The sequence below is a fragment of the Numenius arquata genome, chromosome 3, assembly GCF_964106895.1.
Source record: "Numenius arquata chromosome 3, bNumArq3.hap1.1, whole genome shotgun sequence".
NCBI classification, from domain to species: domain Eukaryota; kingdom Metazoa; phylum Chordata; class Aves; order Charadriiformes; family Scolopacidae; genus Numenius; species Numenius arquata.
Window position 1 is genome coordinate 54,656,457 of NC_133578.1, and position 17,745 is coordinate 54,674,201.

The 17,745-nt window shown below is 37.3% G+C and overlaps 1 protein-coding gene across 2 annotated transcripts in view; it reads right to left on the reverse strand.

Annotated features, from left to right (window-relative positions):
- Positions 1-17,745, reverse strand: part of STK3 (serine/threonine kinase 3) — a 135,509-nt gene that overhangs the window by 59,689 nt on the left and 58,075 nt on the right. For both annotated transcript variants that reach the window (XM_074144920.1, XM_074144921.1), the window contains 2 exons: positions 12,893-13,030; positions 10,414-10,539 (listed from right to left, as the gene is read on the reverse strand). In XM_074144920.1, coding sequence (XP_074001021.1) covers positions 10,414-10,539; positions 12,893-13,030 — 264 coding nt within the window. The remainder of the gene's footprint in view (positions 1-10,413; positions 10,540-12,892; positions 13,031-17,745) is intronic.

Below are 17,745 nucleotides of genomic sequence, written 5' to 3' on the forward strand. Positions count from 1 at the left end.
TGTCAAAAGTCTTTATCTTACTCTTGTCTTTCAGCAAAGAGAAGAGTTATCTTCTATTACCTAGAAGGCTAAGGATCAAAAAAGTCCACCTCGGTACTAACAGAATAGTTGCCCCAAAAAGGAAGTGGACAACAGTTTTGATCAATGTTGTTTTCCCTTGATCACAAATGATGTACCGAGAGAGGGAGAGAGAAATACAAAATTTTTTTTAGCAGCCTGTACATTCCCCAAAATAATTAATTTTTCATTCCAGTATTTCCCACAAATATGAGATTTAGCTGATAATGGCAGTAGACTACACTGGATCTGAAAAAGTAACTTTACAAAAATATCTAGTGGATCCAAGTTATGTATGTGCATGTTTATACGAGAGATTAAAGTGATTCCTTCATACAAATTCTGATTCCTGCTTTACAGTTTGTAAATACTGATATAGAACTTCAGATCTGTTGTTAAAAACAGTAAACTCACTGATTATATAAAAACAAACACAATCTCAATTTTAACCAGGAAAAAAATATAAAGTATTAAAGCTGAAGTGTCATGTTCTCATACTGTTTACGAAGACAGATCCAAGAATCAAGCAATAAAGGCCAGCTAACTCTGGAATTAAATTTTCTGCCATTTTCTTGTGTAGAAGTAATAAGCACCAAACTTACATTTGTCAGGGGTTTTTGATACACCACCAGTAACAGCAACAGAAAGAGCGCACAAGCGAGATCACTAATATCTCTTGAAATGCTACAGAAAATAGAATAAACTACAGAAACTCTGAACAACATTAGAGCGTAAAGTAAGTACAAGGAAACATTGCCAATACCCTGCAACCCTATGGGACTAACTGCTTGAATCTCCTTATTTATTAAAATAAGTTAGAAGATTAACAAAACCAACCCTTAAAGCATGGAAATGCAATCATAGAGACTTGATTATCAGGACAGCTAATTCACAGAATCACGGAATTGTCGGAGTTGGAAGGGACCTCTAGAGATCATCTAGTCCAACTCCCCTGCTAAAGCAGGGTTGCCCAGAGCACATTACTCAGGACTGCGTCCAGGCGGGTCTTGAAAATCTCCGGAGAAGGGGACTCCACGACCTCCCTGGGCAGCCTGTTCCCGGGCTCTGTCACCCTCACCGGAAAGAAGTTTTTCCTCATATTTGAATGGAACTTCCTATGTTCCAGCTTGTGCCCGTTGCCCCTCGTCCTGGCACTGGGATCCACTGAAAAGAGTCCAGCTCCATCCTCCCTCAAATCACCCTTTAGGTACTTATAAGCATTAATAAGGTCTCCCCTCAGCCTTCTTTTCTCCAGGCTAAAGAGTCCCAGCTCTCTCAGCCTTTCCTCATAAGGGAGATGCTCCAATCCCTTAATCATCTTAGTTGCCCTACGTTGGACTCTCTCCAGTAGTTCCCTGTCTCTCTTGAACTGGGGAGCCCAGAACTGGACACAGTATTCCAGTTGTGGCCTCACCAGTGCAGAGCAGAGGGGGAGAATGACCTTCCTCGACCTATTGGTCACACTCTTCCCTATGCAGCCCAGGATTCCATTGGCCCTCTTGGCGACAAGGGCACATTGCTGGCTCATGAATAGTTTACACCAGGACCCGCAGATCCTTTCCCTCAGAAGTGCTTTCCAGCAGGTCCAGTCTTCAAAGAGACTTCAGTGTAAACAACACACAGGACTTCACAATATGCTTCTAACGTAGAAGAGTTCTGCATCACACAAGAAGTTTTCTCAGAAAAGATGGCCTCACACATCATACCTGAGTCTACATCATGATAGAAATGAATAAGCCAAGGTGATAAAGATTAATGGATTTTTTGGTTGCATTTTTAACATTCATAGGAAAAAAAAAGGGATGAAGACTGATAAAGAAAAAACTAAACAAGACAAGCAAATACTGCAGCTTGCCTTTAAAAGCTCTTTAACTATGTTTTGTGCATGTAAAATCAACACTAGAGGGCACCAGAGACAGCTAACTAGACTGCAATACATTAAAGGAAGATTTACATGCTGGCAAAATTTAGTATCCTGTAAAATAATTTCATTTACTATTAACACCTCATCATCACCTTTGAATAACGTGGCTGCAGTCACAGCTATCTTTTTGTAAAAGCACTGTATTAGCTACATAAACACATAATATAGTTTGGTCAAGAACAACGATTTTGTAAAAGTTCCTAACGTACAAGGCCCAACTACAACCCAAGGATATGCTTAACACTGAGCACACCTTTAAGCTTAGACCCATCAGCAAAACTGGTAAAGGCTTAACTCAAATCCCATCAGATTCACTAGACATATGTCACAAAACAATGTTTAAGGTGGTTTTCTACCTCCTTCTAATTGATACACCTAGTAACAACTTGCTGCTGATAATTACCTCCCTATGCTTACTCTTCCTATAATTGGTTTCTGGCTCTAAATTGCTGTGGATTTTAACAATATGCTCCTAAAAAGCTGTTTATGCCCCTTGGGTAGCTATATTTCACTCGACAAAGTCATCTTTACATATTTCTAACTTAAAGGACACTTAAAGGACTGCAATCAAATTTAATTAGCACACATGTTAAGTGCTCTCTGGCTTAAAGGAAAAATGCTATGAAAACAAAGTTTTAACACTGTCATTGAAAGTTACATATATATACACACATACAGATACATAGATATATCCTATACATAAACACATGAAAGACAAAAACCTTCAGAAAAATACAGCCTTGTGTATCAAATTTAAAATACAGAATAACTCAATGACCACTAGTTCCTTTAAAAAAACTACATAAATATTGTAAAAATATAAAGGAGTAATTATAGCAATTATTTCTTACGGTGTCAAAAGACAGACACCAACTTCTCATAATTAATATACGATTAACCGAAGAAACTTTTGTACGAATGAATACATAAGCCTACATACAGGAATAATTGATTATTGATGGTTGGCTAAGTTGTTGATAGTTGTCAATCACTAAGTGCCTAAGAAAACCAAAAATGGAGGACTGAAGTAGTAATTCCTTGTTTGAATACTCTAAAATAATTAAGCATTCCTCACATAATAGGGACATTAAAATGTAAAAGAAAACATATAGGAAGAGCTGCTTTTTAGCTCATTCCTTTAAAGATCCACAGAAATAAATATTTAGACGTGTTTCCTGCAAGCTGCCAGGCAACGAGTTACTTTACATTCCCATAATACAGCTGCCCAGCCTCAGCATCCAATTCACATCACACTTCAAAAAACACACGAGAGAAGAGATTGCTCATGTTCAGTAAAGCCTAAACTAACATTTAAACTTTGATATTGGGATTAACCTTCTGTAGAATACACCACTTGCAATTTTTGCTTAATTAAAAAAATCTGTATAATTCTCAGCACCTATCAAAACATGTCAGTTTGTCAGAAGGCATTCTCATCATCACACAAGCAGCTCTCGTAACAGGCATAAAACCAGTTCAGAGCACACTATTTGTAATGATATTATATCTCTCCGGAGGGATACAGACATGAAGACTGTATTCAACCTGGCCATTTATTTACAGCTGTATAATATGAAGGTTTGAACAGCAATAAATATTTACATTACAACCGACAACTTCCTATACTATGAAATGTTCACAGAAAAAGGTAAAAATGAAAAATAAGAATCAATTTTAGGGATGTGACTCTTCCTCATTTGAAGGAAAACAATCTGAATCAATCCTGAAAATTAAGCACATAATTGTGAAATCCTTGCATCTGATTAATTCTCTAAAACCACCCACTCCTCTCCATTTTACTTTTAGTTAAGCAAGTCACTTATAACCTGAGTGCCCATTGCAATACACATACGGCTTTATGTGGGAATTAAAGCTGTAACAAGCCTTATTCAAATGTAACTGTTAGGGTTAAACCTGGTTTCCTAATAAAATGAACATCGTAGTCAGACATTCTACACCCTTCTTCTGGATAGGTCCCAAAACAGGCACCAGTGAGTAATGGGCACAACTGCTCACGCTTTACATCAGAAATTCTTCAGGGTTTAGAAGAATAAATTCACAACCCCAACAGGTTAACTGAAACCATTCTTTTTCAAAAGTATATGGACTCAATTCACTGCCCATGAGAGATCTTTAACATTGATAGATTCTACTTAACACTAACATCAATATTTGCTCTTGCTTTTAGGTGTTATTAAACACGCATTTCTCCAGGTATGACTGCGCCTTTGCATGTCTACGGTGAAGACTGTTGGGAAAAATCCACTCCTAAATTTATGTGCCAGGTGGCTATTTCTTTCCAACTGAACAGTGACTCTAATTTCATATACAATCTGTAAACATTTATAGATATTAAAATATGAAGAAATATACGCATGACTCACTGTCCCTGCTACTACACAAGGTAACACAGAGACTGTCATTAATCTTTCTAGAATTGCTGCCATCATTGCATGTCGGCTTATCAAAACCTGTATTATCATTTGAACTATAAGTTTGTGTAGTCATGCAAACTACACACAAGCAGCCCTATATTTCTTCAGGGTTCTGTGAAGACTGGTACATAAGAAGGAGGAATGTGAAATGGTTATTTATCTTTACACTTGAATGCTGGACTGCTAACTTCTTCCACTGCAATAGACCAAACTGGCCCTCATATTATCTGTTTTCCCTTTCCAGAAGGGAAAGAATAAACACTCAGAAGTGTAAAAAAGAATTGGTTTATTGCTTTTCTGGCAGTTCCCCAAACAAGTTCTAAATTAAATGGAAGACATAATCTTTGATCTTGATTTGAAATCAAATTGAAGTGAGGGGGGTGTTGTTATTTGTTTGGGATTTTTTTTAAATGACAAACACAAATGTTCCAATGCTTTAATTTTATTCTTTTGGTTTTCATCCTGGTTTTCTTTAAAAACTTGTGGGTCCATTGATCAATCTCTGCCTAGTACACTCTAAAAACTAAAATCTGTGCTGTCCAGAATTTCACTTAATTCAGGCCTGAATCACACCTACACGTTGCTCGGGAGTCTTCCAGCATGGAGTACATGAACAACATGAATTTAGGAAACATGGTACAGAAAACTACTCTGATTAAATAAAAAAAAAAAAAAAGTAGTAACTGTTTATCCTGCTGTTTCTTAGATTGGCTGGTTTTGTGCTTTGTGCTTTTGGCTGTGATCAAAGTCTTTAGTGACTGCAACTGAACAAGATGCTGGTGTCATCTCTCAAATGAATCTGGAATTTCTTACGACGCACTGCATTGAAATTCAGTTGCAAAACACGGGAAGTCTGTATTACAACCGAAGTATTATTAAAACCAGTTCAGAACAAAATTAGTTCTGCATTGTGACAACACGAAAGCTATTCATAGGTCACTACCAAACATGGAGTTTTGACAAACTGTATTTGTCAACAAGGAAATCCCTCCTCCTCACCTCACCATCACTATTCTTCGTTTCACACACTTGTACCCTCATTTTTTCTAGCAAAGCTAAGTATTTCCAAATTTTTTTCACTCAAGGCTTACCAAGAAATCCAAAATTACTAAAGGCATATATTTAACAATATCAAAAGTCATACTTACTACCAAATATCACATTAACAGTTTTAACAAAAGTAAAAATTTCATCCTAATTAAAAACCTTATGACAGATTATTTTTTAGAATTTTAAAACCATATGAAAACTTTGGGAATTGAAACACCTCAACAGCATAAAAGAACATAAACAAAAATCTTTTTAAAAATAGGAACAAAAATCCCTTTTCACTTAATCTAATGGCAAATTCTTTCAAAAGTTTAACTATTCAATATAAATGTTACAGCAAAAATACCTGGACATCCTCTTGTCCACTACGAGACATTTTTGCAGTAGTAAATACATGGTGGCTTATAGTCTTCCTTCGATAAAGCTGATGGAGATAAAGGGAAAAAAGGCACAAAACCTCTCCAGAATAATCTCCAGGAATAATGAAATTTATCTATTCATGATCAGGATAAAAAATACAAAATCATCATTCCAGTAAGCGCCACTTCCCACTTTGCCAGAAGCACCAGCTAGTACTTCTCTTTTGTTTGCTCCACTTACAAGTATTGTATCATCTTCTTATCTTTGCACATGGTCTTTCTCTACATTTGGAACTTCCCCCAAACTCAAAGAGATCTATTCCTTCCCCCTACTAAAGTTTACAAGAATGACACAAACTATTTTTAAAAAATACCAATTTTCTCTGCCGTGAGCAAAGCTGGCCTTTGCTGAAGAACTACAGTTAAACTCTCAATCACCTTACCATGATATTACAAATAAATCCTCTGAATTATTGTTGCTTCAAACATACAAATAGGTCTATAGAAAATGCAAGACAGCCTGGCTTACCTGAGCTCACAATGAATTTGACTACAGACTATTTATGTAGGCTAGTCTACTACTGGACCTCTCTCACAGCAAACAAAGCAGACATAAAATTGTAAGGATTAACCTTTCTGTGTTTTCCCCAAAGAAAAACAGTTACAATAACCTGTTAAGCAGAGTTAGAATGTGTAGTTCAAGCAGTTAGCAGCCCTTAACAACACGCGTTAACCACCCAGTTGAACTCTTAAACTTGTCTTCTCATGCTCTAAAATATTAAGGGGTAGTTTGCATTAATCTCTTTTGTGCTTTGTATTCAGCTTACCTTCAGTGTTACTTTAAGTCCATCCTTTATGAAGTTTACTTTCTATTAAAATAGGCCGAAAGAGGCAGCCAGCTTATCTTGCTGAGGAAGCAAATTACTTAGCTCAAAAATGCAACCGCAAGGGCTTATCTAATTATGTCCAAATACAATATATTATGAAGTCAATGTCCAGGATTCATCTCTCTTAACATCTCATGCAAACTTAATTTGGTATTATCTATTAATTTTAGTTAATCAGTTGTAGCCTGTAAGTCACCATCACCATAGAAAACTAAAAAGGAGTATAAGACATCAAATTATGAAGGATAACACTATTCATAGAAGTACTTCAATCATTAACTCCAAGGATACTATACAGCATAATGAGCATGTTCAGTGTATTTTATTGTTTTTTATTTAGTACTTCTGAAGTCTTTTGCAAATACAGCAGTACAAAGGGCTTGCCCTTACAAACATACCCTTCTTTTCAAAATGTCTATACTGTTAAAGTTTTCATGCAGACTCTCTCATCCTTCTTGCCTATTTGTCATCCGAAGTGTCATCTAGTGGTCCCTCCACTCTAGATAATACAACTATAAAAGTTCATTTTCCAACTTCTCCCCTTCTGTCTTTCATTATGCTAAAGTCATATTCTACTTTTCATTTTTCTACGTTTCTTGTCAGAGCTGACTAGTCTGATTCACTAGTCCCCTTTCTATCTATCATTTCATTCTGTACTGGGAAGTCAGCTCCACCTCAAACTGGCCTCTTCCATTACTCACCTCCTAAGTTTTCCAACCCCTTTATTCTCTTCTCAGGTTCCCTGCTACTACTGGTAGGGCTGCCTCTAGCTATCTGCAAGACTGTCATTATTGTCCTTTAAAACTCCTCACTGTCATGATCCTGAAAAAAAGCTGAGCAAGGTATGCTAATTCCAGAGCTTCTCATGCTGACTAATCTCTCTCCTCTGTGTCGCTCTGCCATGCACTCTCACCTTCTGCCTTATATTTAAGAGCAGTTTCTTTCAAGTGGAGGCTGATTGGTTCTGGATTTGTTGATGCTCATGAACTGGTATACGATTACAGCCCCTAAAATTGTTTTAGTATAAGTAAAAAATGACAGACCTAGCATTTCCATAGACTACTACTGCGCTTATAAAAGTAAGGCAACCTTGCAGCAAAGGTGGCTAATCGCATCCCAGGCTGCATTAGGAGGACTGTTACCAGCCCGTCGGAGGGAGGTGGTCCCTCCCCTCTGCTCAGCACTGGTGAGGCCACACTTGGAGTACTGGGTCCACTTCCGGCCTCCCCAGTACAAGAGAGACATGGACATACTGGAGACAATCCAGCAAAGGGCTATAATTAAGGGACTGGAGCATCTCTCCAATGAGAAGAGGCTGGAGAGAGTTGGGAATCTTCAGCCTGGAGAAGAGAAGGTTCATGGGGGACCTCATTAATGTGTACAAATACCTGAAGGGAAAGTACAAATTGATCAGAACCAGGCTCTTCTCAGCGGTGCCCAGTGACAGGACCAGAGGCAATGGGCACACACTGAAACACAGGAGGTTCCCTCTGGACATCAGGAAACACTTTTCTTACTGTGAGGGTGACCTGACCAAGCACTGACACAAGCTGCCCAGGAAAGCTGTGGAGTTTCCCTCCTTGGGAGATATTTAAAAGCTGTCTGGACACGGTCCTGAGCAGCCAGCTCTAGGTAGCCCTGCTTGAGTAGGGGGTTGTCCTGGTTTGAGGTAAAACAGAATTGATTTTCTGTTCAGTAATTTTACCTTTTTAGCTGGGCCTCTTCTAACTAACTAAACTCTGAAATTAACAGCGTATTGTTCAGAAACTGTTCGCTCTCATAGTGATAAAACCTGATTATACCAAGGAATGGTATGCAGAGAGGCCCTTGCTTATTCTTATTGCTATAACAACCAAGGTCAAGTAAATTTGTTATTTGCCCCATTGGAGGGTCGGAAGTGGAAAAGTGTAGAGGGGTCACACCTGTAGGGAGGAACGGACAGGACAGGTGACCCAAAACTGACCAACAGGGTATTCCATCCCATCTGCATCATGCTCAGTATAAAAGCTGAGGGGTCAAAGGGTCAGCTCTCTTCCTTCAATGGCCGACGTCCGAGGAGGACCCTGTCTATTCGTCTGCCTTTGATCCTGATCCATGTGTTCCTGACTCCAGATCCAGAGTCCAGCTCCTGTCCATCACCCAGTCCAGCCTGGGACTTTCCCCTGTGCCTGCTGGTGACTTGATCATCATCCTGGGAGCTTGATATGGTTTTGTATATACTGTATACTTTTTTTTTTTTCTCCTTTTTCTTAGAAGCACAAGGAGTTGCTAAACACTTCTTCAGTCGAGTTGGACCAAATTTGCGTTGCACCCTTCCCCCAGTAGTGGGAGAGGGAAGGTGTACACCACATACTGAGCTGGCAGGGATTGTTTCATCCCTGCCCGGCAATCTGGTTTCCCCATCTGAACCTCGGAATAAGTAATTAGATGTCATACCTAATTCGGGGTTAGTGCAGAAGACATCAACAATGCCCAAGTGTTTGAGGTCTACAGTTCAGACAGCAATAGCAGAGAGGAAAGCATGCTAGTAAAGGCATTAGGTTTTCACATAGGTAATAAATCAGACTCTTCAGAGATCAACTATTCAGTATATCAAGTCACAAACATCAACTCTGCATGTCAAATAACACATGTCCACATAGGCAACATTTCCTAATGTAAAGAAAAATAATCCCAACCTTCCCTGTCTGTTTAATTACCGGCTAAACAAATACAACCCAGAGTAAGCCATCTTTATAAACACAAGCTATCAATACTCTTAGAACAGAAAAATATCCAGCAAACAAAAGGCCATACTGTCTGTTGGGATACAACACACTCCACAGAATCTCCTTGAAAGGTATTCCTATATATAGATCATCACCTAACACTCTGTAACACATAACAAGGGTTCTGCACTTTGGGATAGGGCAGATTTCATTACTGCACTGCTCTTCTCTGTTTGCTCAAAGCTGTAAGATTTCTACTAACATTCCGTCTCCATCTTCTCTGTGTGTTATTCCTGGTTGACCTTGGCTCTCATTGTACATGTGGCAATTCACTTCTCTGAAGCACATATTGCTGCATTGCACAAGACTGCCCTAAAATAAATCATGTAGGGACAGTAATAATGCCAGGAACACTGACTTATTTCTAACATTGCCAAACAATTCTAAATACAACCTATTTATCACATGACCTGCTTCTCTCCTCAAACATGCTGACGTCTTCTGAAGAATGAAATGCTGTCACCATTTTCACTTTAGGCATAACTTGATTCAAACCATATTGTAATCACTACTTACTGTGCTTTCTAACTAACAATATATAAAAAAAAAAAAAAAGCTAAGTAGTCTGAACTGAAAATTAAACCACTTGTCCAGAGCCCGTATGTGAAAGTGGAACCTTAACAGTTTTGAGTTGTTGGGTTTTTTTTCATGTTAGTCTGAACAGCTGAAGTCGACATGGTTTCTTTTCCCACCTCCTAGAAAAACTTTTCACTAGGACACCTCGTGGAATAGCACTGAAAGCTGGCTCATACAGCATTACTCACAGCAGCATTACTCATCATAAATAAGAGTGGAATACCCAGCCCTCATAGGCTAGAAAACAGGTAGAAAGCTGGTAAAAAAAACCACATTTGAACACAAATACAGGAAGCAGGGGTTTAACTACAACTTATCCATAAAGTACGGCTAGTTATAGGAAAAAAAGGTACACACCGAATTTTCTTCCTCCTCTTCTAGTTCTCTCTGCTGTTCCTCATGTCGCTTTGCCTTTATCTCCATAGCTTCAGTGATCAGGTCCCTTAAAATTGAAACTGGCTTGGCATTCTTAATAAATGTATGCTAGAAAAAAAGAGTCACTGAATTATATAACATCATTACAATAGTTACACTTCAGACATAATTACAACTACTATTCTAAACCACAGATTTCAGTGATAAATAGCATTTTACATTACACAATAATTAAAATCTACACTAATACAACATACAATATCTTTTAGCTGCTTCATAACTAAGATTTTACTTTACCTATTTCTAACAACTACAAGCCTTCAGAAATGTAATCACATAACAACTGTTTAATAGTTAAAGATATAATTGTCCAAAGGAAACATGCAATAAGTAGTAAATAAATAGTGTGTTGATTGTCTGACATAGAAAAACAAACTTTTTCAGATATTCAGTTACAGAATTTAATTAATCTTAACAAACTGACAGAATAAATTAGTGGCTGTACGCAAAGCAACTATGGCTGCCTACTTCAACAAACCTGTACTTTATATGTCATAAAACATTTCTTGATTTATGATGATGAAATGTGGAACAAGGAAAAAAATACGTTACTTCTAGCAGGAAGATTAATTTTTAATTCAAGGCCATTTAAAATATCATGTTTTCCTTTAAGACAACATGTGCACGATACCATTTACATTAATTTTGCTGTCTAGTAAATGCCTGCTGTCAGAAAAATAACTCTAAGCACCTCAGAAACGTATTATTAAATATTAAAAAATTGTTCCACAGAGTTGATGAAGCCTAGTGTCCCACACCTATTATCTTTCTTCTCCCTTGATATATTAATTCAATCACTCTTCTTTTTCCTCCATGATCTTTCCTCACAAGAGCTACTTTCATTCCCACTCACACACACCTAAAGCACCTCCAGCTCCATCACACATGCTCCAAATTCCAGCTAAAGGGAAAAGGCAACACGTAGTTGTGCTGGACACAGTTTTCTGGACGGTAAGCATGTGGAAAGAGGAACACTGAAGCTGGTTTGTTTTTGTTTTTTTTCTTTTTTCTTCTTACTTGCACGCATTAAGGCAAGTCTTTTCTATCCAGCTGCCAGTCTTCAGCTAACCATATGAACTTCAAATCTTTAAGGTCTCAAGTACTGATTCATACATCCTATGAAAATCTAAAACTTTCAATTTTATTCTCTTTGCAGCCTACATTTTGATGTTTTCACACAAGTTATGAACTTGATGATATATTACTGGAAACTGCTTTGCAAAATTTTTATATTCTCCTTGTAGTAGAGTTCACTGGAATTTAAATTTTAAAAGAGGCTACTGCTACTTAGAGGCAGAATAAATCTACCATGAGTGTCTTACAGACAAAATTTCAGGAGATCAGATTCTTATGTAGACTCATGAACAAAGAAAATTAGGAATCATATTTACCAATAGCAGTGAAAAGCATTAAAACAACAAGAAGTTATCCAAAAATTTAATGAATTAGGAATCAGAAAGTAAAAGGAGCAAAAGAACTAGCAAATTTTTTCACTTCTGTCTGATTATCAAGCAAGCTTATTTACAGGGAATTTTAGATTCCATTTCAATCATCATGGAACCTATTATAATTTTTCTAGAAATCATTTTTTCCCCCTCCTCTTTCGCTACCTTTGTTTTTCCTTAGTTACTTGTAGTCTTATGACAACCCTGAAGGCAGCAGATAACGCGAATACAAACTAAAATGTGTGGGCCCTTTACAATTATGTCCACTTCACAAATATTAAATCTTTCATGACAGATTAGTCCCTCCTGGTTGATTTTTTTAGTTCTTTGAAATCTCTCTGCTTTATTTCTATCTCAGTACCAAGAAGACGCAACTGTTAGATTTCAGCAACTACCAGAAGCTCAGGTCAATGAGCAGGCAAAAGCCTGGCACACCCTGCCCTGGCTCCCTAAGTCCATACTGCCAACTGTGGCTCAAATTTAATAGTGTTACTTGGTATAAATCAGCCCAAGAACAAACTCCTTATACTGCCCATCTGCATCAGACCCTTCTAGGACACAGAGCAACCTGTCTGCTTAATTTGACATAACCAGAGGGGCAGATCAAATATACTCCATGGGTGGTCCACACTGAGGGGCAACCTGGGCTCAGTTCCTTTACTTAACACTTACCTAAATCCTGAGAGCCTCTAACCACAAAGCAAGGATCCAATGTTAACAGCAAGAACCAGCCCTAAACTATATAAAGAGCAATTAATTTTTAGAAGTGGCAAAGGAGAAAGAAAATACAGGAGATACAGGAGCTGACAGAGAAAAGACCACAAAATGGAAAAGAAATAAGGCATGATAATAGTTAAAATGAGATTTGCCCTAAGAAATTTTCACAGCAGTTCTAGTTTGAGACTAGAGGAAAAAAGCCATAAAACTTGCATTTCCTCAGTAACTTAAAGACTGACCTGTAGCAGCTGTGTTGCTGTAGCTCTTTGTTCAGGATTTTTCACTAAGCATTTCTTCACAAAATCTGTGAATTCATCAGACCAGAGCTCTGGCTTCCGGAATGTTGGAGGGGGATTTGTAGGAATCATAAAAATAGCCTAGATAAAAATCAAACAACAATAGCAAGCTTAAACAAAACACATAATCATAGCACTGAAGCCAAGTAAATAAATTGCTTTATCCACCTTTCTTATCAAGCTAAGAATCTGGAAGACAAATTTAAGTAAGCTAGGATTTCCACTTGGATCAAGATTCAGGAAGTAAATCCATCTGCTACTAATGTAGCTACTTCCCATTAGATTTTCTCTATTTAAACTGTACCCCATTGAGCACATCACTCACTATTTTATCTATTGCTGTTTATCAGTCTCAAGAGAGGATTTTGTTCTTTTGGAAATTCTTAGTAGAAATGATGGCACTGCTTGTTTAAACGGACACATATACAGTTGCTGTGAAAAGCCATATTCACCTTCTGTCTTAACTGCATTTAGGTTTATATGAGAATTGCTTAGGAAATTTGGTAGGATTGCTATTTCCTTTTGCATTCATAATTCTTTGGATGTAGTTTTAAAACTTACTTTTACTAGTAAGATTTAGAAATGTATTCTGAAAGACCAAAGACAACACTAAAAGATAACAAAAATAAAATAATCAAGTAACTTGCCTAGTAGCAGTCAGAATTTGAAATTGAAGAGACAGCATTTTACCTATATAACAGAAATTTCACACTGTCGAGAACCATATGCAGACAGATTTTTCAATTAGGAAAAAAAAGATTCATACTATATTAAAAAAAAAAACGTTTGCCCCACTGAAGATTATATATATAGTGCCATTTTCTTTATGATTTTTTCCAGGTTTTCCTCTAATTATAGATTTACACCTGCAGGGAAAAAAAAGGCAGTACAATTGTGAGATACTACTGTAAAATAATTGGAAATTTTGAACTTCTGTATGTAATATCTCAAATGAATTTAGTATTGCTGCTTAAGATTTACACATGACAGCAACACACTACCTGGAATTAGGTCTTATTGACAGAAATAAGCTCCTATTTTATTCTAGAACCAGGTTCAATTCAACCACATTTTCTAAAGTGAAAAGAAAGTAAAAGCTCCTTCTTTGTTTTTCTACAAGGACAGACAAAAATACGTTCTCAGAAAAGGGGAAAATATTGAAATGAGAAATTATGCACACTGTTAACATAGTAGAGGCACCAGAAGCTTCAGCCTGGTTTTAAAACACAGGGAGAAGAGAGAGGGAGATTCCTGAGATTTTATCCATAACTTAAGTCTGACTGGCCTTGACAGTTAGGTGGACTTGTTCAAACCCTCTTTCTAAAATTCTTATACACTGAAGAAAAGCAGAATCCATTCAAAATTATGCAAAAAACTGTTTGTTATCATTTTAATGAAAAATTATTTCAGTACTAAATAGTCTGCTTTAATTCAAATATTTAAATGTTTACAAAATCCCTTTCATTATCTGCCTAATACAAAAATTGCAAGAGGAGGCCTGAGCATTTTGTTTAATACAGACATATGCTATAATAGCTTTGTATTTTCAGTGGGCAGCAGTGCCAAACTAGTATATGAATTCAGATAGAAAACGTGGCACTCTATTACCCTGTAATTTGCCTTACATACTTCACTTCTGATAAAAGATTAATTGTCACTACCAGAGAAGTGCTTCTAGTATAAAGCAGTGGCTAACAAATTCAGCTGTTTCTGTCCTTGAGAGCAATGATCTCTCCTGAACTTTGAACTGATGACTTTTAATCTTATCTTTAGCTGTTTCGAACAGTGAGCTCTGCAGTAGCTATTGAAAACGCGCAGCTGTAACAAAAGACTAGCAACTTCTGTTTATGTGGTATCCAAATGTATACCTCCTGTTTGATAATAAACATTGTCCTGTCTCTCCGCAGGTAAGCGAACCTTAGTTTCAGAGTCCAACTCAGCTCCAGTGTTCTGGGAAAACTATTTGCCTTTGCCAATTATTTTCATAAACGGCACAGCAGTTAAGAACCACAGCAAAGTGGCTTCTTTATAATTCACAACGGACAATGAGAAGAAAGAGGGAATTCATGAATCATTCTTTTATGGCAGGCAATAAAAGTCACAAAAGGAGAGATTCACGAGCTAAAGTTAGGGTCCTAAATCCACATTTACACTTTCCATGTTTGTTGAAAATACCAACTTCAGAAGCATGTATATTTACTTAATGCTTGAACTGTAGGCTTTTCTAAATCTTGATACGTGACATAAGCTGTGTTAGCTAAAAAAAAAGTAATGTAAATGTGTTTTTGCAATACAAGAGAATATTTAGAAACTATTTATTTGGAGTATTTAGTCCAATTTGTTTAGTCCAACTTGTTAATTATGCCATGCACTTGCTAGTGTGTACCTCTCCCCCCAGCTCTCATTAACTAGCCTGAATGCTGGGTTTCAATTCCAACTTGACCCTCTACTTCCTCATTTTGACTTACGTATTTCTCTGCATAAAGTTAAGTTCCTCCTCTCTTTCAAAACACTCTATTCATTTAGCTTCCAACCACTTCTGTTTCCTTCCAAGACACTTGCAAAGCAATCACTGAAGAACTATAAAGCTAGTCCCAAATCTCCAGGAATAAAGACACAATGCTTATCTGACAGGAATTTATCCCTCATTTTTGCTTCCATTTCTTGTCAAATAGATCTTTTCTATCCTAAAAGAACTCTGTCCCCTCTGAGCTGTTTCAGCCACTTTGTTCCATAGGTGCCACGGGAAGCAGGAAACCTAAGAGACCTGGTTTTTTCAGGCTTCTTTCACCTTACTCTATATTTCTCCAGTCCCTGTAGTAATTTTTTACCACCACACTTGGAATTTTCTCTGGAAGTTTCCCACAGCTACTGATATTAGTTCAGTTCTTGCGTAGGGCTGATAGTAATGCCCATACAGCCAGCGTTAGGCAATGGTTGCTTAAAAGAAAAACACAACTATCAGCTACCATCCACCCAATTACATCGGCTGATTTGGCAGGAACATCTGCAGGAAACATTAGAAGGAAATTGTTCAGCAGAAGGGGCAGGCTCTGACATACTACAAAAGAGCTGGGGCTAATACTTCTCTCTCTCCCACCTTCAACATCACCTTCCACGTTTCCCTACATACCTGAGATAGACTGGCAAGTCTTGCTCAGGTAACACAGTTTCTACCCTAACTGTTGCCTGAAAGCACTTACCGGCCCAATAACCAGCAGTTATGGTTAAGCTGAATACTGGACTGAGGACCAGGTCTTAAATGAGAGCAGAACTGCACAAGCCAGCACATTATTTTCTTTTTATTATTCTTAAAGGGCCTAGCATTTAAAATGAAGTCCAGGCTGAAAACATACTTTTCGTGAAGGTTTCTTTATGGATACTTTTATTGGCGTGAAAGTGTAATCAGATGAATTAGGAAATGCCAAAAGAAAAATGAGACCCTCATATACTGGATTTGGGATTTCCTAATCAGAAAATCCTTGCAGCTCATTCTTCCTGTCAGTCAGGGTAATACATCTGTATTTCACACAGCCCACGAACACATTAAATGATCAACACTAACATGGTACTGTGTCTTTTGGGCTTTAGCTCCTTGAATATCTTGCTTCTATTGCTTAGTTTAAATAAATGACTTTTAATAAATAGCAGGAAATCAAAAGAGTAACTTTTACTGTTATTAATTGCCCAGTATCATGAATGCTACTGAGGGAGACGGCAAAGATTGTTATATTGTGGCAATTTTATAATTTTCATACTGTGAAGCTCTGTTGCTAGAATCTGCAGAGAGAAACTTTTTTAGAAAGAGGGGAAGGATACAAGACACTCACAGGCCGTTTCTGACTCCATAATTATGCTACTTAGTTTATCAAACTACTGCAGAAAACAAACTCCAAAACACATTTAAACTCAGTAACACATTTTAGAGTACAAAATCCTATTTAAGGCTGGGAGAGTTTAAGTCTTGAATACTGTAACATTTTATTAGCTTTAGAGACAAAGAATCAGCTGAAAGACATAATTTCCTCTTCTTTGTGACAGATGCCATGGAACTTTCCTCCCTTCTTGAATAGCCTTCAAAAAGGTTATTGAAACACCACTAATTATTCAATTACACAATTCAACAGATGTCTAGAAATGAAACACTAGCATGGACAAGAAGTGTGAGATACTAACAGGTTCTACATTGGCTTTGCTTTGTGGAGCTTTTTTTTTAAAAAAAAAAAAAATTCAGAACTACCATATTGTTACAGCAAAGTTTTTTGCAAAACTGTAACAGGGAAAAACACAGTTACTGAACAACACCTTGTGAGTTTAAAGGCAAAGAATCAATTCATGATCTGCTTTAGTGTAGACGGTAAAATCACCAGCTTCCTCCTCCCGTCTGCAAACACAGTAGTTCCTGAAGATCTAGTATGCTCACACTTTTTGTGTGAATTTGTGAGAATTACAAACAGGTTTGGTTCCATCAGACATCTATCAGACACCTGATCCAAGGAGATTCTCAATATCCCCCGAGTTTGATAAAACCCCTAACTGGAATCTGGATGTGTGATTCAAAATGTTTGAAAAGCTTCAATATCTTTCTGTTTGAAATATTACTTCTGTTGAAGCAGCCAATACCAATTTTCACTCTTTTCAGAAAGAAAGAAGTGGCTTCTCAGTCATGCAACAATTCTTATTCACCTCGTTCAATTATTATTCATGCTCTTTACTAATCTCAGTAGCAAGAGCAGCATGAACTACAGAGATTGAGAATCACTCAAATCAAAACTGTGCATCCAAAGGCCTGTGCA